This window comes from Haliotis asinina, chromosome 6 (assembly GCF_037392515.1).
Source record: "Haliotis asinina isolate JCU_RB_2024 chromosome 6, JCU_Hal_asi_v2, whole genome shotgun sequence".
Classification (NCBI taxonomy): domain Eukaryota; kingdom Metazoa; phylum Mollusca; class Gastropoda; order Lepetellida; family Haliotidae; genus Haliotis; species Haliotis asinina.
Genome location: NC_090285.1, coordinates 7,090,496 through 7,115,121, shown reverse-complemented (window position 1 = coordinate 7,115,121; position 24,626 = coordinate 7,090,496). Strand labels below are relative to the sequence as shown.

The window sequence follows — 24,626 nt, the reverse complement described above, 5'->3', positions numbered from 1 at the left end:
AAAATAATATTTACAAATGCATTTTAATTTTAAACTTTAATAACACCGTATTTCTATATTTTATGTCGAGGTTTAGGCAGCATATCTAACAAAGACTGCCCCTGTGTAATGAGGGCGTAACATGACTCGCAATGCATCTGACTCACTGGTTAAACCTGTTATGTTATTCAGCGTAGTTCTGTAACGCACAATGAGATATATATAGTATTAATTCCATACCAGACCGCCAAAGTTTTCTAGCGGCAGAGCCTCGTCTTGAGATTTCCATTATATCCAGGTTTCCGTTTGTCAGAGGTCGCTGTACGACAGAGCACGCTTACGAAGTGTTTGCAAGGATTAAACGGAGCGTTGTGTTGCAATATGCTGGTTCTTAGACGTGTCGAATCATACTGGTTAATATATACGTATCCAGTTAAATGAGTTAGTCTAAAAATTCAGGACTGTTATCGCTATAAGTTGCGAAATAGGACGGAACCCAGTAAACGAGAAACGAGACTGTTCTGTAATCACTGTTTTCACTTGGGATGACGGGATGAGATTGGGTAAGTGTTCTAGGGACTGTACTTGTATAATGGTGGACAGATTACGTCAGTGGTTCGGAAGACAATAACTGCATTATGCAGGAAAGATGATTAATAAAGGAAGCTTCAAGTCATAAGTCTCATGTAGAAAGAATTGCGCCATAAAGAATATTTTCTGATGACTATTACAATGTTGTCTTCGAAGGTACATCACAAAAATATGAAGCACATAAGAAGAATATTTCGTTGTGAATATTCAGTTAACTACGGTCGGGTCTGTGACCTTTGTAAGATGGAGTTGAAGAAGGTATAGTGATCAAGTATGTGGCGACTTATTTGAAAGCCTGGTTCAGCTTTAGACAGATAGAGTCACATGATCATGTGACATACTGTGAATGACGTCGTTATGACCACATGTCCTAAACCTTGAACATCAGATAGCTGCAAAGTTATTGATGCGGCGTAAATAACTTTCACTCACTCACCCACTCCCTCACTCCAAGCTAACAGGCACTCTGTGTTTCTCTGATAATCGAAATAAACCAGCTGGCAAACGGTCTAAATATTTAGAAAAATGATATTCTGTTAGTAATTTCATGTTAGAAAAATACTTACGTATAAAATGTGTTTCGCTTACGAGGAGAATTCCTTTGACACGCATGTGTGTATTTACGTGTAACTATTAATGTACCGCATTATGAGTCATCTGACCTTGAAAACAATAAACCATTGAATTGATCTGTCATACACGGGTCGGTGCTCATCGTGTCGTGGAGTTTCTGGATCGTTTCTGTAGGGTCGCGGTCACAGACCTTCCAGGGCCCAGTTCCTCGAGACGATCGCAGCACTACGATAGTAAGTCAGTGTTAAAGAATGGGAGTTACGAACAGGGTCCTGGGCCTATATTTTCGAAGCGCTAAGATGGTCTTAAGTGCCATACATTAGCATTAACATACGACTATCTTAGCGCTAAGAAAGTTTCGAAAATCCAGGCTCTGGACCTTCCGCCCTGCCTTCCACGATCCTACGGTGACGTGGGAAGGGCCATCTTCCCCTAGAAGTGTACTACAGAGTATCAGTTGCTTACCTATAAGTATTGCAATAAATATGGCCGTGGTCACGCCTGCTGTCACGTACATCATGACGCTTATGTCCCAGCCCACCTGGTCCAAGTCGGGGGAGTTGGGCACGAGGACGGGGGGAAGGAGGAACCCAACTGCTGCGCCTACCTGGATTAGTGAGTGAGTGAGTTTTATACCGTGGTTTTTCTGTTATGTCGATAAATAAATGTCATAATGGACCTTAAACTGACCCCCGAAGTATGTCTTTCATTTGATATCCCCTTAGAAAACAGTGTAGCATTAATTGTAGAAGTAGTAGTAGTAGTAGTAGTACTAGTAGTAGTAGTAGTAGTAGTAGTAGTAGTAGTAGTAGTAGCAATGGTTGTAGTAGTAGCGGTTGTCGTAGTGGTGGTGGTTGTTATTGTAAGCGTACTTGGGCCATAAAGAGAGTAGGATAGGAGTAGGATACTGTATGAAGTGTTCGCTTGTCAAGCCAAAGACCGAGGTTCAGTTCCCTGCATGGATTCAATGTATACAGCTCATTTCCGGTATCTCCCGTCGTGAGCGTAAAAGCGTAAACCGATATTCCCTCACCCAAAGCTGAATGGAGGGGAAAATACTGTTGCGCAAAAAATGTGGAATAGTTTTGATGTCGATTTGTAGTTCATGATTTAAGATGACTTACCTGATTTCCAAAGACGCCTAAGGATGTCGCTGTGGAAACTTCATCCGGACCAAACCAGGCCGCCGCTAGGGGCGCTGGCATACCCAGAACCCATATCTGAGCAACTGAGCAGATTGTCTGAGCAAACATGAGGACGCCAAAGCGATCAGGGCTGACGCTGGCACATTTGACCCACGCTCCTACGGCGTTGAGGAACGACCCTACAACGTTACACACCCTCAGTCCTTTACTGTCCATCAGCCAGGTGGCTGGGAAGACGAGCGGCACGTAAGCCAACATATAGACCATGGACAACCAGTCGACGGCCGTCTCTTGCTGCAGCGTATCTCCTGGGAGGCTGGTGTTGTAGTAGCGCAGGATGACGTTGGCGATGATGTTCAGGTGGATCCATTGGAAGGAGTTGCTGAAGGAGTAGAGGCAGAACAGTCCCAGCATCAGCCAACGCCTCTTGAACACCCGCGTCTCCACATTTTCATCTCCAGCATCTTCTGATGCAACAGGTGGGGGTGCGGTCAGCTGTTTTGTGTCATTGGACCCAGTGTGTATCTTCATCTCCAGTCCGTTGTCGCCGCTCGTATTTACTGGATCATCAAAAACACGATATTATGAGACAAAGGAAGGTGTGGCATAGTCTAGTGGTTAATGTGTTCTCCCGTCACGCCTGAGACCCTTTTCGATTCCCCCAAACCCATTTCTGGTGTCCCCCACCGTAATAATGTTTGAATATCGCCAAATGCGGCGTAAAACATGACACTCTCACCATCAGATGATGGTCTTGAAAAGTTTCAAATGTTTTCGAGGTTGCAAAATCGACTTCCATCTAGGGTTGTTTGTTGCTTAACGTTGCATTCAACCATCACGTTAAAAGAAGCATACATCCTGCAGTGCAAACCGATCAGCAAATCATCGGCCCAACCCTAGCATGTCACCCGCTGCTGCTAACAAGAATAGCTGGTATATATGTATTGTACAGAGTTAATATATCTTAGATATTTCTCTATAGCTACTTTGTACAAGGAAGCTCATACTATTGGTCCACTTTTCAGTTTAAGAAATGTCTTATGTCGTCAATCTATTTACAAGTATTGCTGCAAATTCCGTGAGTTCTGTAAAGTTTACCTGCATGTTGTCCAGGGGTGTCGCTATTCTGTAAATAAACAAATAGTTATTTACATGAAGAAAAGTGACATGCTTGTTGAAGTTTTGTCATATTTGCAAAATCATCTTCAGAACCACAGTCATAGAAATCAATCAATTTCCATAAGTGAAACAACCCGTTCACGTTGATGCGATGCTCACGTCATCCACGCAAGGGTCAATGTACAAGCCACATAGATATCAGTGTTACACAGCAATGAGTTCGCAGTTGTCGAGAATCAGATTGGGCAGGTTAAGGACAGACTGAAAACCGTTCAGATAACACATTAATGAAAGTACAGTTATTATGTCCTATCATGTGATGAGCGCGTTCTAGTAGTCGCGTGACAATATAATCACTTATGTCCGTTGACATCAGAGTCATTGTGATTCAGGGACAAGAGGCATTCCGTATTGCTCTGAATCACCCGGATCCAGAGGATTGTAGGTTTATACCCAAACGCTTATGATCCTTGGATCTCAACGGTGTACACACTCCACCAACTTAAACTTCCCTCTGTCCTCACTTGTCACCGGAGCATCACCCTTCTTTCAACTTACTATCGTCCACTGGGTGAAGGCCGACCGAAATCACCGCTGCCCAGTGTCCAGATACTCGCCGTCCGCTCCCTCGGATATGTAGAGCTGTGACTACCCCAGACACACCAGCAATCCCAGTGTCCAGATACTCGCCGTCCCCTCCCTCGGATATGTAAAGCTGTGACTACCGCAGGCACACCAGCAATCCCAGTGCGTCAGCTGTCTCACGATGGTATTGGACAATGTATCTACATTGCTACCGAATCGATATCTATACAGGTTTAAGCTCATAAACTGCTAGCGGCTGTGACATGTAAAGAGTAAGTCATAACATGCCCGGCAAACGTTTCCATTTTCATTAATTGAAGTAGAAAAATATGCATGTATAATTCTTAGCCTCGTCATTTTTTTGTCACGCCATAGCTATGGATTCATTTCGCGTTCGTTTTAGCGCGATTCAATTCAATTTTCAATATATTTTCAAACCATCCTCGGTGGTAAAGGGACCAAACTTGTTCCGAATTTTTCGAATTGGTGGAGATTAGTTCAGTGTGAGGGTGATAACGTTGCCTAGAAGGTTGGTGACGGTGGCAGTGTTTGCAATACGTTGTTTGGAATTTGAGTGAGTGAACGTGTTTGGTTGTATGCCGCTTTTAGCAATATTCCAGCAATACCACGGCCGGGGACACCGGACACTAGACTAGTAACCTATTGCGAGGTAACACTGACTCAATTGAAGAAAGTTAACACACCAACAATAAAAAAAAGGGAAAACTTGGGATTGGAATATACAACCCAGACGCACCAAAGGGAGGCAACTGTACGCAGTCTTCTGAGACATGGTCACGTGTGCCCTAGTTATCGAAAGAATAGAATCAGAGAGTCGTTTATGAAAATGTACCTCCTTGGTTATATAACAGACTTCGTGTGTTGAGATATTGTATGTGCAACATCACACCGCACACAAAGAGTGCAAACATCGGGCGCAAACATCAGCTATATTCAGGTGCTTGTCACCAGGGGATTATGTGTGTATACAAGGAGGACACACTGCACAGCTTCAAGGTATCTCTCTCTGTCGTCATTTACATGTATCAAATTATACGTATGTCCTTAGCGTCTTAATAGAACAACTCAAAACAAGAGTCTGTATTGAGAGATTTTAAACGTTCCATGACGGAGGAAGAAGAAAAGACTGTGTAGGAAGCACAAGCCCACCTGTGAACTGTAGGACTACTCGACTTTGTAGAAGAGCTCAATCCTTAATACCGACAGCAAGAGATTATATACATCAAATTCAAGGACGAGGAAAAATTAAACTCCGTTTGAGTCGAACTGTCATAGCTCGAATATAAGGTTTACTCGACGTAAAGACTTGGTCCCCGAGAACTCACTTAATCAGCCTTTACGCTTGTGTACCACGGCGTGTTTATGGATCTCTGTTAACCTTCCGTTGAAGACCCCATATATCTGTTTCAGAGTGAGGCTATTCCAGCAATATCAAGGCGGAGGACACCGAAAATGAGTTTCACACATTATACCCATGTGGGCAATCGAACCTGGGTCTTCGGCGTGACGAGCAACCGCTTCAACCACAAGACTACCCTACTGCCGTCAGTTTTAGTGACGTTATGTGGTTAAGACATTCAATTCAATCATTCAAAACAGCTGATACAGCAGTTGACAACAATGACCTTTCACTATCCCTTATTGTGTAATCTGACGAAATGTCACTGCGACATGTATATACAACATCACAGCGACCTGCGTGGGACCAGACTCCATTCACGTCCTTCACTGCGACTGATAGAAACTTGGGTTTATCGATGTATCATCTGCGGTATTTGAGTGGAGGCTGTAAATCTATACGTTGTGTTTAACTAGCGAAGCACTTATAGTTCACAACCTCTCACGGTTGATAACCGACAAATGTAAGTGAATGAAACCAAAACCTTTCAATAATTATAACAAACCTCTTCTGAAAAATTTAGTACTCTTTCACGATTTACATATCAGCAATAATGTCACCACCACCACCACCACCATCATCATCATCACCATCATCATCATCATCATCGATTGGCCTCTGCTTCTAAATCACCGGCAATACGGTCAGAAAGGAGAGGTACCGCCAGACCGACAGTCGAGTCATTTTGTCTACTCTAGCTCCTTCAAGCAAGTCGGCTTTGCGCAACATGTCACCTTTGCCAGTTTAAAAAGGATAACCGAAACAATGGAAATGGGGGATTAAACCTGGAGAACGTGTCAAAACATATTTATGGCTTTCAAAGACGTATATTCACGTGAATATACGTCTTTGCGGCTATCAAGATGATTCGCTTATTTCCAGCCTATATTTTCATTATTTCATAACACAGACATGTACATTTCATGCATATGTTTGTTCATTTATTCATACAATTTATCATTCATAAGCACATTTATACACATTTATATATAATACATACACATGTATTTTACATGCATTTCATAAAGGATAAGAAGCACGTATCATGTATATATTCAATACCTTCAGACATTTCAATTAATCCATCAGATTTATACTATTATTTCTTTCACACGTCACGCTTTTATTCATGCAAAGCGCAAGCGCCCATTTTCTGGTGTCCCCCGCCGTGATATTGCTAGAATATTGCTAAAAGCGGCGTAAATCTAAACTCACCCACCCACCCACCTCACCACAAGCATGCTGCAACTTCCTCTACGAACTGCACTGGAGTGATGCGGTTGGCTTAAAGTCTTTCAAGAACAGGGTATCTATCCAAATTACCCGACTGTCAATATTTCCTCTTTGGAGGCCTCTTCCCTCTATTGTGGTACTGGTGAAAGAGGGTTTCATTGTCCCTTTGCTCCCGTTTAAAAAATACAGTGTATTGAAACAGGGATTGGCAAGCCTTTAAAATGGACTCTTAAGGTGACAGAGCCAAATTTTAAGATGGTTGTTGTCCTTGCTCAGTGTGTTTCATGATGGTACCAGTGTGCTGGTTAGCTAATTACACGTATATCATTACTTTATTAATACTCTCTCTTAAATGTTCTGTACAGTTGTTTATGACGTTTTCACAATGTTCAGGGCACATTATGTTGTTTCATAAGGATGCGGAATCTGGAGGTGAAACGGTATAGGGCGGTATTAAAAGAACCGAAGTATTTCACCTTCGGTTCGATATACCGTAATTCAATCCAAAAGGTGGGTATTTTCGGTTCTCTAACCGTTCTCCTATTTAGTCATAAAACAGTTTTGTTCATTCACAATAACAAATATTATGGTTATTTTTTTCCATGCTATGAAGCAAAATACAAGGTTTGTCCATTTCCTGCATTATGACCATACTGGAATCGTTGTCGTGTTGTCATGCGTTGAAGAGTAACACTTTCATGTTAAGTCGCCCTAAACGACTATACTGCTTTGCATAGTAGAGGAACGTCGCAATCTTGATTCACTTCATATGATAACGTGATCACGTTGTCTCACGTCAAAACGTACGGTATTTCATATCATGAGAGCAGTTTAGTGAGTGAAAAATCTGCTGACGAAACAATCAGCAGTAACCGGGAGTATTTTAATATTGTGCCGACAAGTCAACGGTTAATAGCATGAACAACGACGTTCATCTCAATGTGTTTAAATGAAGAAACTGAGTGAGTATGCCTTTATGCCGTCTTTACCAATATTCCAGCAATATCACGGTGGGATACACCATAAATGAGCTTCACACGTTGTGCCCATGTGTGGAATCGACCCCGGGCCGACAGAGTGACAAGCGGACGCTTTAACCACTAGGACAGTCCAACGCCCAAATGATAAAGGAACTTGGACTCGACTAAGTCAGCTACGACTAAGGATGAACAGGGTAGTGAACAAAATCACCAGGTGTCATCGCTGATTTTAAACCATCCATTCATATGATGTTCACCAAGCTGACCAACTTAATTACTGACGCTGCATTTTATGCTTTTGGTTGGTTGGCTGGTTGGTTGATTGGTTGGTTGGTTGGCTGGTTGGCTGGTTAACGCCACATTCAACAATATTCAAGGTATACGACGGCGGCCTGTAAATGAATGTAAATGTCTGGACCAGACAATCCAGTGGACAACAGTCTACCCAAATGGGATAAGATGACATGTGTCAACCAAGTCAGCGAGCCCATCTGATCCCGTCAGTCGCCTCTAACGACAAGGATGTGTTACTGAATATCAGTTCTAACCCGGATCTTCACGGGTTCATTTTATATGTGAGTGCATGCACACTGATAGCATAAAATGCGGATATAAAATTGTCGCAAGGAACGACAGTTTCGTGACTCATTTTTACAAGTTAACAAAACAGTCCAGTGTTATAGTGGATCTGATAAGTGACTTGAGCTTCCTAAATCTTCAAAACGTCATTGTTTTACCCAGTGTAACCGTATTGTTTATATAGTTTATGACAGAGCACACTTTCACAATATTGTCGGCAAAACATGTCACTTGGGTAACATTTGAGTGAGTGAGTGAGTTAAAGTTTAAAGTCACATCGGCAATATCTCAGCCATATCGTGACGAGAACATTTAATACTAAAATGAAATATATGTCTATTATAAAGATAGGACAGCGAAGGACAGTAAAACAACTAGGATATCACAGAGTAGAATATAAAATTAGTAACTATACCTAAAACAATTTATCTATACAGGACAATACAGTGTAAAACTGGGCTATAGATTGCTGACAACTGAAGGTAGATCACCATACTAGGGACCATGGGGACTTACAGTACTTTTGCTACCTGCATGGGCCCTAGCTGGATTTACATCATCCCCTCAGCCGTCAGCAATTTGGGAAATCTAGCCATACAATTAAAAAAAAACACTTATTCTGCAATTAAAAACCTGAAATTTTAGAATTTACTTTGAATGTTTGTGGACTTACGTACCCTCTCAGGAGGACAATAATTTTACAATACTTCAATCCCCTTTGAGGGTACAGCCACTAACAATGCAAGTCACAAATCTAAATTACCAATAATTAAAATACATCCATTTATAGAACATATTATTCAAAATTCAATCAAAAATTCAATTTCTTTTTAAAAAACAATAATTAAATGAGAATTAACGTTTGCAAAAAGATCCTTAACAGTTTTAACATTGAAATATTTATCCCTTGTGATGGAGAATTCAACACAGTCAAGCAGAATATGCTTGACCGTGATTCTCTCATCACAAGGGATACAAAATGGAGGATCCTCACCTTTTAACAGGTAGTTATGGGTATATCTTGTATGGCCAATACGACATCGTCGTAGTATGACCTCTTCAAATCTGGACTGACAACCCAAGTGGGTATAACCAATGTAAGGTTTTATCTCATGTAATTTATTGATGCCTACTTGGGTGTCTGCATCAGATCACGTATATAAGATCTAATGGTGGCTTTGTAATCACTGTAAGGAATAAGAAGTGGTGTCACAGATTTGTTGAGTGAAATACCTACGTGACTGGGTAACCAACAAAAGACGATGTCGTATTGGCCAGTAGCAAGAGTATTACACAGTTCAATAATTTCAGTTAAAAGTGGATGTTTACAAGAAATAGTTTTAATAGCCTGAAGGCAAGAAAGAGAGTCGGAATATATTATATAGAGTTTACGTTTAGGGTGTCTTTGAATATATTTAAGAGCTGTTAATATGGCGTTAGCTTCTGCTGTAAAAATGGAACTATTGTCTGGTAATCTAGAAGATATTGTGCTGGTTCCAATGACAGTAGCACAAGCTACTGCACCACCATCCTTGGACCCATCTGTAAATAAGGGTTTGTAATTGTTATAGGTATGTTTTAATTGATTATATTCTTGTTTATACTGTAATTCATTCCTTTCTGATTTTTTTTAATGTAGTTAATGTTAGGTCAACCTGTGGCCTAACCAACTGCCAAGGGGGAGAGGAAAGAAGACGGAAAGGAGCTATATTGTCCAGCTCAATACCAGCAACAGCAATAATCGGCTTTATTTGGAGCCCAAGAGGTGGAACAAGAGAAGACTTTTTGCTATACAAATCCTCATAAAGAGGATTGAAGACACAGTTATATGCAGGGTTAGATTCGTTAGAGTACAGTTTTGTGATATATTGTAAAGATAATTTGATACGGCATTGTGCAAGAGATGGTTCATCGGCCTCAACGTAAAGACTGTCTGTAGGTGAAGTTCTGAAGGACCCAAGACAAAGGCTTAGACCTTGGTGATGGACAGGATCAAGAAGTTTAAGATTGCTTTTGCAGGCTCCACCATAGACGATGGAGCCATAATCAAGTTTAGAACGAACGAGTGATCGATATAGATGGAGAAGGGTAGCTTGATCCCCTCCCCATTTTGAATTTGAAACCTCTTTCAACAAGTCAAGAGCTTTCAGGCATTTAGTTTTTATTGATTTAATATGTGGTAAAACGTTAAATGTGAATCAAAGATTAGATCCAAGAATTTGGCTTCCTTCACAACTTTAATCGGCGTGCCATCTAGAGACAGTTCAGGGTCTTTATGTGGTTTGTGTTTACGACAAAAATGTATGCAGTTAGTTTTCGATTTAGAAAATTTGAAGCCGTTTTCAAGACACCATATATTAATCTTGTTTAAACACAAAGGCAATTGCCGTTCAATGGTATGCATATTGTTACCACGACAAGAAATATTAAAATCATCCACAAATAACGATCCATCAATTGAATCGTTTAAAACTTTTGATAAACTGTTGATCTTGATGCTAAAAAGAGTGACAGACAAAATACTGCCTTGTGGAACACCCTGATCCTGACTGTAATGATCAGACAGGGTAGAACCCACACGGACCTGGAATTGTCTGTCATTTAAAAAGTTGGCAATAAATTCAGGCAAACGACCTCGCAAGCCAAAGTCATGTAAATCTCTCAGAATGCCACATTTCCAGGTTGTGTCATATGCCTTCTCAAGATCAAAAAAGATAGACACAGCGTGTTGTTTATTAATTAGCGCGTTTTTAACAAATGATTCCAAACGCAGTAAGTGGTCGACATTACACTGTAAACCACACTGTATATCTGTTATGAGATTATTTGTTTCCAAGTACCAGACAAGTCGATTATTTATCATGCGTTCCATGGTCTTGCAAACACAGCTAGTTAATGAAATCGGAAGATAATTCGATGGATCCGTATGATCACGTCCAGGCTTAGGTATTGGTACTACTATGACGCCACGCCATGAAGGAGGAAAGTTACCCGATGTCCAAATATCATCAAAAATATTTAGGAGAGTTTCCAGACAGGATTCTGGTAAATGTTTCAGGAGTTGATAATGTATGTTATCAGCTCCAGCAGCAGTGCCATGAGCTTGATCAAGAGCAGTATGGAGTTCATGAATAGAAAACGTTTCATTATAATCTTCCCCATTATCAGAATTGAAATTAATAGTTTTCTTTTCTTGTTGTTTTTGATATTGCTGGAATTTTGGTACATAATTTGAAGAGAAAGAGTGTTTAGCAAGGGTTCCCTCCAGTTTATTAGCAATATCTGATTTATCAGTAAGCAATTGATCTCCATGTTTAAGATGATGGACAGTAGATTTAGTACCTTTACCTTTGATTTTCTGGACCATGTTCCATACCTTGGACATGGGTGTCCGAGAATTTATTTTGGATACATAATTTTGCCAAGATTGGCGTTTGTTCTGTTTAAAAATACGCCGTGCTTTACCATTCAAAATCTTAAATTTATTTAAATTATGCACCATGGGATGGCGACGGAAATAATGTTCTGCCTTTTTCCTTCCTAGCTTGTTTGCACTCATCGTTGAACCATGGTTTTCTTATGTGTGGAACTACAGAGGAATTTGGTATACACACATCAGCTATGGAGTTCAGTTCATCAGAAAAGCATTTAATAGCATCACGCACGTCAATAAAACGTTCAGGTTAAAGTTTTTCAGTACACAGTGTTTCATATAAAGCCCGGTTAGCCTTTTTAAAATTTCGTCTTGATGATGGAGGAACATCAGATGGAGTTACAGCTTTTAATATAGTAGAAAAATGGTCACTTCCACAGAGGTCATCGTGGACTGACCATTCAAATTCATTTAGGAATTCTGAATTTGTCGATGACAAGTCAAGAGCAGAATCGGTCCCTGTACCAGGGTGTAAACATGTGTTGGAACCATCATTATAAATACATAAATCATTGTCAAAACAAAAGTCTTCCAACAATTTACCTTTAGTGTTTGTAGTTACACTACCCAAGAGTGGGCTGTGCCCATTTAAATCTCCCATTATAATACAGGGCTTCGGGAGTTGGTCATATAGAGCTTGAAGATCAGTTTTGGCAAACGTCGAAGATGGCGAAATATAAAGAGAGCATAGCGTAAACGCTATATGTAAAGTAATTCTCACAGCAACAGCCTGCATATTAGTATTAAGTGAAACAGGGCTTTGTAAAACGTTTTGTCTGACTAGAACGGATGACCCGCCAGTGGCTCTGTCACCCAGAGGTGAAAAACATTGATATGCATTAAAATGACGAAGGTCAAATGTATCTGTTTGTTTTAAATATGCCTCCTGGAGACATATCGCTGAAGGTGTAAAATCTTGGACTAATAGCTGTAATTCATGTAAATTAGTCCTCAGTCCTCTGCAGTTCCACTGTACAATATTATTGGAATAAACTATCTTTTGGGGGGGGGGGGGGATTTATTGGGGATCTACCCCGCACTCTTTTGGAGGGCGACAAGCTATGTGCCCTAGAATGGACGTTTTCAGAAACGTCCATCTCTGCAAGAGACCCATATTTATTAAACAATTGAATTTGCTTTTGTGACCCCTTAGGAGCTCTGCCACTTTGTTGTTTTGACGCATCAGACTTGGGTTTGGGTTTAGTTTTAACAATTTGTTGTCTATCAGCTGTTGAATGAGACTCAGAGTGTGACTGTGAAGATGACTTATGATCAGAGGACTTTGAAGTAATCGGAAGTGATTCCTCAGTCTGGGATGATATAGCAGGGTATAAAACCTGTGGGGAGTCGGAACTGGCCCAAGTCAAGGTACTTTGGCATCCTGTGGATGATTCTGTTATTTTAGAGCTGGATTCAGATGATGATTTTGCTACTGTAGCATAACTTTCTGGAAGGTCAGATCTCTTCACCAGTTTCTTTGCCTCAGAAAAAGAGATATTTCGGGTGAACTTTATTTTGTTAATCGCCATTTGCTCTTTCCATATTGGACACTGTTTTGACGAAGATGAATGGTCGCCTGAGCAGTTGGTGCATTTTTTGAAATCACTGTCACAATCTTCTGTTGTGTGTGTTTTCTCACCACAGTGAGCACACACAACAGACAATGTGCAAGTATTTACACCGTGTCCATATTTCTGACATTTAAAACACCTGAGCGGGTTGGGGATGTAAGTATCAACACTGATATTACAATATCCTACAAAATCTTACTGATTTTGGAACACTTGGAGAAGAGAAGTGGAAGAGATATGTGTTAGTAGGTTTTGTTTCTGACTTTATCCGAGTTGTAAATCTTTCAACAAAAGTCACCCCTTGATCTTTCATTTCTGATACGATGTCAATCTCAGTCATATCTGCAAACAATTGATCTCGGTCTCTAACAATCCCTTTGCTCGTGTTCAGAGTCTTGTGTGGAGTAACTGAAACCTGGACTCCAACAAACAGCTCAGTTGACAACAGGTTGGTTGATTGCTGTTTTCTGCTACATTCTACAAGTAGGGAACCTGAACGCAGTCGTCTGATATTTCGTACCTCACCTGCGATGCCACGTATACCTTTAGATACCGCAAATGGGTTTAATTTGAAAGGTGATTTGTCAAGAGTCTCGATCACTAGAAATCGTGGCCAGTATTCAACGGTCGGAATAGACGGTCGTAGTTCATCATCATCATTGTCAAGTTGACGCTTGTTTCTTTTAATGGGGGTTTTGTAAGCCATAGTTACTTTAATATGGTTCATCATCTGAGCTCCCCACCCACCACGGAGTATCACAAGGACAATGCTAAAAACAAGTGGTCCTCCGACTTGCAGCACCAAGGATACTCAGATGATATACTCCAGCAGAAGAATTATAAATAATTGATCCACCACATTGGCCCATGAGCCACCGCCTTCGGGCATAAGACTCTAGGCAAAGTTCATATTATCATATCTCACAATCCAAAAGGTTAGAGATCAATAGTAGTGCCAGGAAAATTCAAACAATTCCAAATAATATTTGTGCAATGACACATACACAGTCCATGCACAGGGCTTGGCGTGACCAGCCGATTGGTCGAACCGGGCCCATTCGACCACCCGTCTTGGCGAAATCAGGGCCAAAGTGGTGTATTGAGCAACAGGAACACGGTTACAGGTCCCTATTGCCCTCAACCACCAGGATCCCCTCCGACGACGACACAGGGCCGCAACCCACGGCAAACGGGTTGGTGGACCAAATATCCCCCCGGGTCCACAACGGGGGTGTCGGCGAGTGTGTGTGTGTGTGTGTGTGTGTGTGTGTGGGTGTGGGTGTGGGTGTGGGTGTGGGTGTGGGTGTGGGTGTGTGTGTGGGGGGGAGTGTAAGAACGGACCAGGTTCTATCAATCGGCAAGGTGTTGCACATTTCCACAACGGTAATAATTGGCATTGGACATAAGTGACATGATAATTCCTAGTCTTATGCCTGTAGAAGAGGACTTATGGGCCAGTGTGCAGAAGTTATCCTCCGAATAATGCATGTCTCCAATTTCTTGTCATGAGCCGAACTAGTCTCGCACTGAGATGGTAGACAAATACAGCTGTTCGTGTCACATTGGCCGCAGTATAACACCCCTGTACCCCTGTTGTAGCTTCTTGAGAATCGGGTACAATATGACACTGTATTTGACATTCCGTGGAGGATGGGGAGCTGGGATGCCGCATCATTTCTTTTCATAATGGTACTACTACACTCTCGTATAAAAAATGAAAAGAACAGCATATAACAAATATTTGCTCAAACAGTGAGTCCTCGACTCTATTTCTGGTAATTGAGCCTGCTGACTTTCTACCGATCAAACTAAACCCATTTGCTATTTCTTAGGCTCTGTCCCTTATTGATGGTGGAGACAGCAATGTCTCCGTAGAGCTTCACTTCAGACAGAATGTCCACCGAGACAGAATATCTCTATACGGTTATCAATCAAAACATTTGACAATATTGAGGTTGCTCAGTCTGTGCTCAGGACATTTAACCCTTGTCGAGGCAGTGTTCGTGACATTGCCCGTTGACTTTCTGACATGTCAAGAAAGTGTCCTTTTGAATAACATGAAGTATCTAATGACATCTGAACACTATCTAATACTTCTGCCCGTTCACACCTTCTAGAATCATACAGATCAGACTATTTAAATTCCGAACTGAAAGTGTATGTCCCTGATATGTATGATGCATATGTCAAATTCGTGAATGGTTCCAACTGTGATGGCACACAGTGTGGTAAAATACATCCACAATAATGAAACTGATATGTCACTTAACATTATAGTTTCTGAGGCAAAGGAACCATTAAAACACAGACAACCATGACAAGTAAGTCCTACGTCACCACAATCTCTATATATGTTGAAATACCATCTGTTCCACATCACACTGACTTGACATGGGCAGCCAGTCACCGCCACTGCCACAGACACCCTACCTATATCGCCTGCTATCCAGTCGTTTGAATCTCAGACAGAGAATCGGCCTACGCTACTGTCACAAACGTCTATAAAGCAACTAACCACTATTCACTCTTCTAGAAAACAATATGACTAGAAAAGATCCCCAACCACTACCACCTTCAGTGGTTCCTCCACAGAAATCATATTCACCTCCACACTCGGATGAACAGTTCCCCATAACATTAACGAGGGAGATCACCAACTGAGCTATCTTGACTCGTGTGTCCAACATAATTATAATACAATTGCTGAGAATTTTAATGAGGTAAAATTATACTCTCGAGAGTATACACCGTCAGCAATTTGTCTCCAAGAGATATATCTTAAAAATACAAACACATTTGAAGTAAGGCAGTACAAACATTCCAATCTATTTTTCCCTTCCGGAAAGAAGCAGGATTCGCTACTGATTTCTTTCACCAGGACGCCATTCTTTGTGGCATACACCTGAATCCAAATCTCCAAGCCTAATGCATGCTTGACTGCATGCTTGACTGTATGCTCCTCTGTTTATTCCACACTGATGCGAGTATGTAAGTCCGAACTTCAGAATGTGTATGATCAGCTGTCTAAACTACATGTATGTGTCATCATTTAAGTGGACATGGCTCTGTACGTATCACTTCTCTACCATTCTTGAAGGCAATAATGCTGTTGATAATCCACCGTTTATGAAGATGGAACCTTGTCATGGCTAACTGGCCATTATATGAGAAGTTATGTATTGACAACTTACAAAATGACTTCAGATATACCAGTTGACATTGCTGAAATGACATTTCTATGACATGAATTCCTTGAAAATACACATATTCGTTAACAAAGTTCAATAGTGAATAAAAACGGCCCCGAAGAATTAGGAAGGTAGCCGAGAAAAGTTCGCCGATATTCTATAGTCCGTAATTTAGGTAAAGTTAAAATACAAAAAATGACAAGGCTCCACGCGCATTTAAACAGAAGAAGTGTCAGTCTTGAGGAATTATGTTTCCAAAATACATTCTGGTAGTGCAAGGTTAAAGGTGAGGAGCATCACTGACAGCCGATAAGCCGTCTCTTAATCTCTATAAACTTATCTCTACAGTACCTCCCAAAACTATATTCTAACGAGTCCAACCCTGGGTACAGCTGCATTTTAATTCTATTCATGGAGATCTTTACGATAAAATGTGTTCTCTTCCTCTATAAAATGAGAATTATTTGGGTTTTTTTCTGTTTCAGCACTTTTCCGTATGCCTTCATCGCCTCCTTGGCCTGTTGATCTTACTTTATCCATAAACTGAAGACATCTGACACAGATCCGCTACCATAAGTAATCAGCTGAGAAGCTCATGTGAAATTTACAAATCTGCATTTACAGGCGTGCTCAAGGTCGGTGACTCATCATAAGCGCCACTGTCGTTGAATCATGTGCTTTATGACCTAGAATACCTGATAACTGCTCTGTTGTTGCAGATGAAGCATGTGCCAATTGAACAGCTCTGAAATATGCAATTTGATGGCCAATTTATAATAAACTGAATATTTTCAAACTTGCGCCCATGCTCTTAATAACATGCCCTATGCACATGCGCTTCTGACGGCAATTCTTGCATAATGAGCTTGCTTCTGGCCAATATCGACATGTTCTTTTGTTGCTGACCAAATTGCAAGCCATGCTGGAATCACTGGAAAACCGCGGGCTGATGCTCCAGCTAAAGCAACACTCAACAAATCTGTGACGCCACTTCTGATACCACATACCGCTTAAACACCTGCCATTAGAGGTTACACTCGGTACCCTATGTAAACGAAGTGGACCACCAACGTGGTTAAAACTACATGCAGGAAATCCAACTTTTGAATTCACAATACACTTGGGCTTGTCAGTCCCGATTTCAAGGGGTCATACTGAGGCGATGCCGCATTGGTGACAGTAGACATACCTATTCATCTTCATTAAAAGATGAGGGTGTCTATTGTAATCAAAGAATCTCGAACATGCTTGAATGTGTTGATATTTCTATTACAAGGTATAAATACTAAGATGTCAAAACAATGAATGACCCTTTCACCAGTGTCCATTGTCATTTATTTCTTGGTTTTTGTTAAAATTTGATTTAATTGATATATGTCGATATGTGATTAGTTAGTTTTGTCTTGTTACAATGAGTAAGTTACCTTTGTCAATAAGTGTACCTTGAAGGTAAAATATTCCCCCCTTGAGAGTGTACGTATGTCTCACTTCATCCAAACTATTGTTAAACCCCGAACTGATATAAATCCAACCAGGGATCTGTGTGTGTGTGTGTGTGTGTGTGTGTGTGTGTGTGTGTGTGTGTGTGTGTGTGTGTGTGTGTGTGTGTGTGTGTGTGTGTGTGTGTGTGTGTGTGTGTGTGTGTGTGTGTGTGTGTGTGTGTAAAACTATCATCATGTATATGAACTCAAAGTCGGCCTTGTGTGTTTCTTCACTACCCCTTTGGGCGACTTGCCATGTCATTCTTACAAGACTCGTAACGCCTAGTTGCAGTAAACTTACCGTACTGTTCGACTTTTTGCAAGACTATATGAACACCGACCAAACCTTGTACTGGAGTCTGTTTGCAATCGGTACGTGCACTCATCCTCGTGTGTATATCCGGTTATTTCAGTTCGCCGTACGTGCGCGCATCCGAACGCGGGTCTCTCCCCTTCTATAACCATGATCCACGATACTCTATGCGTGTATCTGTGCGCGCGTGTGTGTATGTGCGTGCGTGTAGACCAAAGCATACTCTCCGAATATGTATAATTTTGATTGCAACAAATACACCACTATAAACTGAAAGGAACTTCAGGGAAACCAGAAAAGGCACCACTATAGGGAAAGATTACTGCTCGGGGACTGTGAGACCGACGAACTGTACAAGTCCGGTCTAATGCCTGCTTTACATTGCTGACATAATGAGATGCCACTACAACCTCTGAGCTGGCCAGCCTTCGTAAGTAATACGATATTGTTGACCAAACGAAGGGGAGAGGATATTGGTAAATATTCGCATAGTTGGCGGTGGTCTCTCGGGGATGTTTGACGACTCATAAGTATTTTGGGCATGTGTATATATTCTTCAGTAGGTCAGATGAAGGATTTAGGAGAAAGGGTGAGGGTGGGGATGGGGTGGGGTCGGGGGTACTAGGGGAAGGGGACGGTGCACATAATTTGAGAATTTCAAAGGTTAGGGGCAACACTTTTCAAGGAACTGGAAAATGGAGATATGAAATTGTGTGCACGCGCGTGCGTGCGTGCCTTCACACACCCTCTGGATCCTAATCTGCGTAAATATTACACAAGGCAACTCCAAGCACATTATGTCTCCATTCATCTTAAAATTTGTAAGTTGAATTAGATTGTACTTAGTGATCGTAATATTTATCTCCTGAAAAAAACAACTGATGTTCGCACTTATAAAACACTCCTTCGCTTAGCAGGTATGAAATGTGCAGTCCTAGCCTTCCCCGTGTTCCACGAAACACTTACAAATAAACAGGTCAAGGGACAGAGGTCAGAGCGTGCGACCTGGAATGCCCAGATCTGTGGAATGCCGTCCATCTAACGTTCTTACCTCGACTTTCTGTTGTACTGTGGAGAGGTCTGGCGACAGAAAGTCTCCCTGACTTACGGAGTCCATGACAACTTCAGCTGACGGTACTGCGTTGAGTGGTGACACAACTGTGAGCGGAGTCGCGCTCTGTAGCTCACAGCGCTTTGACAGACTTACTGCAGCCGCTTCCGGGAGGGGGAGAGAGGAGGACTGGGGGATCCTGCTCGTAGACCAGCCTCAGTCATTCGCTTCACAGCTGATAGGCACGTCGGCATCAACGGCTGTGTGGAGTCAGGTTTATCTGGCAGCGGCCATCAATTCTTAGCGGGACGGCCCCTTAGATACTCCAGAAATACCCTGCAGGCGTTGCTATGGCCAGGGCTACATAAACAGGAGACCATATATGTATGTTCTCAGGTGGTATTTAACAGAGATCGTTGGTGATTAATAGAAACAATAGTTCGAAATGCCAGTCCATGGTTTTCCTGGACATTGGAATGCGTAGCTGCACTAGGCAGGTTTTAAATAATGTGACACAATTCCACTAATGACACTATGCAACGAAACTAATTCAAGCATTGACACAAGTCTTCCAAATGACTGTGTCACACAAATCATGTCACCAATCTGATTAATGACACAAATCTAACTAACGACACTAATCTAACTAACGACACAAATCTAACTAACGACACAAATCTAACTAATGGCACGAACATGTAAGAAATGGCACAAATCGAACTAACAACACGAACCAAGGTAATGACAGAAAACTAAGAAACGACATCTTCATAATGACAGAAAACTAAGAAACGACATCTTCAGCACTGAAATATATTTTGGGCCCTAATTAAATTATATCTTATGATTTTTCAGACCTATTGAAAATAGTTCAAAATGTTTTGAAATAAGTGATGAGGCTGTAAAATCTTTCTGCATACGCACAGCGGCTTTTGAGACACTTTGAGGAAGGGTAAATTTCAACGATGATTCACCAGTAAACATGCATTCGTGATTTGGCAATCATAAGGTCTGTCGACGCACAGGGTGAAAATGTTTTTCACAAGGATGAACATCCGCTCATTAGCCATTACATCTGTGTGGATGCCCTATGATCAATGCAAAACTGTTTCGTTTAACACGGAGTGGCAGATGGTTGTACACATATATACACCCTAACGACATGAAAGTTAAAGGTTTCCAGTGAGGTAAAATCTGTATACAGGGCCGTTGATAGAGAGCACATTTATCTAGGAATCAGTGAGAGAATGATTTTACGCCGCGTTTACAAGATTTCAGCAATATTTCAGATGAGGACACCACAAGGCGAAAGTAACCACTAGTAACCACTAAGGTGTCTCACCCGCATTATCTACAAATCTCTGAGGCTGTATACAGGTATTGCATATAGTGACGTTGTTCATTAAGCTATGGAGCATGCAACATTGTCATACAAACCAACCAGATCAATACTGTACTGTATACAGCTATAGAAGCATGATTACAAAACACGCAACTTCCATAAATTATGGTTGATGTATAGCTTGTGAAGGTAGTCACAGTGCCTAGTCGATAAGGTCCAGGGCATACAGGTGATGACGATATCCAGCTGTATAGCTATGGCCGTCATACTGGTAGTTAGGAGAGCAATAATATATAGGCAGTGATGAGGATAGCTTGCTATGAGCCCTAGACCCTCATACTGGTAGTTAGGAGAGCAATAACATATAGGCAGTGATGAGGATAGCTTGCTATGAGACCTAGGTCGTCACACTGCTGATGAAGATGACTAGTTGTAAGACCCAGGCCGTCATACTGCTGATGAAGATGGTTAGTTGTAAGACCCAGGCCGTCATACTGCTGATGAAGATGGCTAGTTGTAAGACCCAGGCCGTCATACTGCTGATGAAGGTGGTTAGTTGTAAGACCCAGGCCGTCATACTGCTGATGAAGGTGGCTAGTTGTAAGACCCAGGCCGTCATACTGCTGATGAAGATGACTAGTTGTAAGACCCAGGCCGTCATACTGCTGATGAAGATGGCTAGTTGTAAGACCCAGGCCGTCATACTGCTGATGAAGGTGGTTAGTTGTAAGACCCAGGCCGTCATACTGCTGATGAAGATGGCTAGTTGTAAGACCCAGGCCGTCATACTGCTGATGAAGATGGCTAGTTGTAAGACCCAGGCCGTCATACTGCTGATGAAGATGGCTAGTTGTAAGACCCAGGCCGTCATACTGCTGATGAAGATGGCTAGTTGTAAGACCCAGGCCGTCATACTGCTGATGAAGATGGCTAGTTGTAAGACCCAGGCCGTCATACTGCTGATGAAGATGGCTAGTTGTAAGACCCAGGCCGTCATACTGATGATGGAGAAGGCGAGTGTTAGTCAGCCGTTTATGTGTTAGTTATAGTGTGTGTACCTGTCATAGTGTCTGTAGCTGTCAGTGTGTACCTGTCATAGTGTCTGTAGCTGTCAGTGTGTCGCTGTCGCAGTGTGTGTAGCTGTCAAAGTGTTTGTAGCTGTCACAGTGTATATGGCTGTCGCAGTGTGTGTAGGTGTCGTTGTGTGTGCAGCATTTATGGTGTGCGTGGTAGTAATGGTGTGTGTAGCACTCATAGTCGGCGTAGTAGTCATCGTGTGCGGTAGTCATATATACAGTATAATTAATGAATGAACCAATGGTTTGGAGAGTTGCACATCCAGTTATGTACACATCTTAGCACAAAAACATATATTTGTGAAAAGATAAAAAGTAGAAAAGTATTTGATATTCAACAGAGCACAATACATTTTAACTCTTGGTATCAGGTGATCACTGGTCAGTATGTACAAAGCACTGCATGTCATTGTCATAAAGACAGAATAGTGGCTAAGGTTCATGCACTGATGCATTTTGCAACAGTGCTCCTGAACTCAGCCCATCTAGCAAGAGTCATGTCCTTCACAACCGGAGTAAAGGAACCAAAGTATATGTCAAGATTTTAACCTCATCTTCAGTATCCTCGAGTCTTATGTACGTGTCGTTATCAAACAGATCCTGGCTCAGCGCGCTCCTGTTTTCTGCCAGCTTGTCACAGTAGAGTTGTTGATGTTTAGTAAAGTCTTTACTTTCAATCTCGCATAACAGACACAGACCAGGTATATCATTCTTTATCAGTGCGTAGGCAGGAGGCGTGGCCATGTTATACCACAAACCCAGGTTCCAGAGACGCTGAGGAGAAAGGCGTGTATGAATGGCACTAAATCTCTGCATATGTGGACGCTCGTAAAGTTCAGTGTGTTCGTGCCGGAATATACATGTATAGCCTTCCGTGCCATGGAATTCCATACATTTTTGCATGGAAATTCCCCTGGTGTCATAATGATGTCTGAAATTCCATATCAGTGAGCTGCATTTAAAGGTCACGGGCAATCGATCTTGTATTTTTAATCACAACTGGCATATATTCCGCGAACCTTAAATACAAGATAGGCTTCACAATACTGGTACTGGCTGAGCGACAGGAGTTTTGCAGTCATAGTGTGGGATAGTTATAATGTGTGGTAGTCATAGTGTGTGGTAGTCATAGTGTGTGTAGCAGTCATAGTGTGTGTGGTAGTCATAGTCTGGTGTGATAGTCATAGTGTGTGTAGCAGTCATAGTGTGTGTGTGTGGCAGTCATAGTGTGTGTAGCAGTCATAGTGTGTGTAGCAGTCATAGTGTGTGTGGCACTCATGTGTATGTAGCAGTCATAGTGTGTGTGTGGCAGTCATAGTGTGTGTAGCAGTCATAGCGTGTGTGTGGCAGTCATACTGTTTGTAGCAGTCATAGTGTGTAGCAGTCATAGTCTAGTGTGTAGCAGTCATAGTGTGTGTAGCAGTCAGTGTGTGTGTAGCAGTCATAGAGTGTGTAGCATAGTCTAGTGTGATAGTCATAGTGTGTGTAGCAGTCATAGTCTAGTGTGATAGTCATAGTGTGTGTAGCAGTCATAGTGTGTGTAGTAGTCATAGTCCTGTGTGATAGTCATAGTCGGTGTGGTAGTCATAGTGTGTGGAGCAGTTACAGTGTGTGTGATAGTCGTAATGTGTGTAGCAGTTACAGTGTGTGTGTGATAGTCACAATGTGTGTGATATTTACAATGTATGCTAGTCACAATGTGTGTGATAATCACAATGTGTGATATTTACGATGTGTGGTAGTCACAGTATGTGTGATAGACACAGTGTGTGTGATGGTCACAATGTGTGATAGTCACAATGTGGGTGATAGTCACAATGTGTGTGATAGTCACAGTGTGTGATAGTCACAATTAATGTGTGTGATAGTTACAGTCTGTTTGATTGTCACAGTGTGTGTTTTCGTCATTGTGTGTGTGGTGACTGCAGTTCCCCGTATTAACTATAACAGCAAAAACCCCACCGAGCTAACACGATTCAATATTTAGTTTCTCCTCGTGTGGTGCCAAGCAAATAGAACTGAATGTAACTAAAGTATGTTAAAGTGTCGCTCATATGTAGTATCAATGTAGCGTTGGATAATGGCCATTAGTTGCACGTTCGGTTTGGCCAATAAATTCCTTCTCCATCAACTGAAGTGACAATAACGTGACGTCATCCTGTGGGTTAGGTTCATATAACCCACGTTTCTCAGCCCTGCAGCTGTGAAGTCGAGATTATGCACGCTTCGCATTTCTCTTCAGTTCCATGAGCTAGCGTGAATTCCCATACAATGACCGCTCCCTTACCGAAGCGGCATGTCCTTTCTTACGTGTGATTGTGGATTTTACAGCATACTCGTGTTTCGGATTGCTGAGATAGTAACAGCTGCCGAAGGGTCAACGAAGACCGAGCAGCCGACATGAGTGAGTATTTCTGTATTCTGTCTATATTTTGACAGTTAGCAACCTTGGACTGTATGTGCCTGACTATAGCAAGCTCACTAGGCGCTTGTTTACCGTTATGGTTAAGGCACTGTCGACATGTGCATGTAGCATCAGTTCCGGGTGGATTGTCATGAGGGTAATTTCGAACCATAAGATCAGTTGGGGTATTTAAGGAGGTCGGGTTTATTTTGTAGTTCTGAGGCATGATTAGCTTGTAGCGAGCCCCAGACAAGATCGATCGATATTGGCAGATATATTACGTCACTCCCTAACTGAACTGGGGGATACCCCCTGTAACTATCTGCAAAACGTGGGTACCTTTTGAGTCGTTTTATATCCCCAATAGCCAACTTTGGCACGTAGGCAATACACTATACACTGCACGTGTTCAAGGTCAGGTAACTGCGTCATCTCCAGGGCATTGAACCACTCCTCCCGGGACACGGGGCTCAAGACAGTGTGGGACATAGCGCCTCATATATACATTCTCGCCAAGCAGGTGGTATCCACGAAACTGGTTGTTATACTCCAGCACTATTACA

At 41.8% G+C, this 24,626-nt stretch overlaps 2 protein-coding genes across 3 annotated transcripts in view; one reads left to right on the top strand and one right to left on the bottom strand.

The window, feature by feature from the left end:
- LOC137286492 (heme transporter FLVCR2-like) overlaps nucleotides 1-19,490 on the bottom strand; it is a 35,214-nt gene extending 15,724 nt beyond the window's left edge. The window contains exons 1-4 of one of the 2 annotated variants that reach the window (XM_067818392.1): nucleotides 19,242-19,490; nucleotides 3,387-3,414; nucleotides 2,268-2,848; nucleotides 1,609-1,750 (exon numbers count right to left, since the gene is read on the bottom strand). In XM_067818392.1, coding sequence (XP_067674493.1) covers nucleotides 1,609-1,750; nucleotides 2,268-2,848; nucleotides 3,387-3,414; nucleotides 19,242-19,307 — 817 coding nt within the window. In that variant the 5' untranslated portion in view covers nucleotides 19,308-19,490. Of the gene's footprint in view, nucleotides 1-1,608; nucleotides 1,751-2,267; nucleotides 2,849-3,386; nucleotides 3,415-3,965; nucleotides 4,189-19,241 lie in introns of those variants that run through there. The other variant, XM_067818393.1, reaches the window with a different exon arrangement.
- Nucleotides 19,491-23,800: 4,310 nt separating this feature from the next.
- The window catches only part of LOC137286584 (heme transporter FLVCR2-like), a 40,143-nt gene continuing 39,317 nt past the window's right edge, over nucleotides 23,801-24,626 (top strand). Inside the window, exon 1 of the mRNA XM_067818528.1 lies at nucleotides 23,801-24,063. Coding sequence (XP_067674629.1) covers nucleotides 24,060-24,063 — 4 coding nt within the window. The 5' untranslated portion in view covers nucleotides 23,801-24,059. The remainder of the gene's footprint in view (nucleotides 24,064-24,626) is intronic.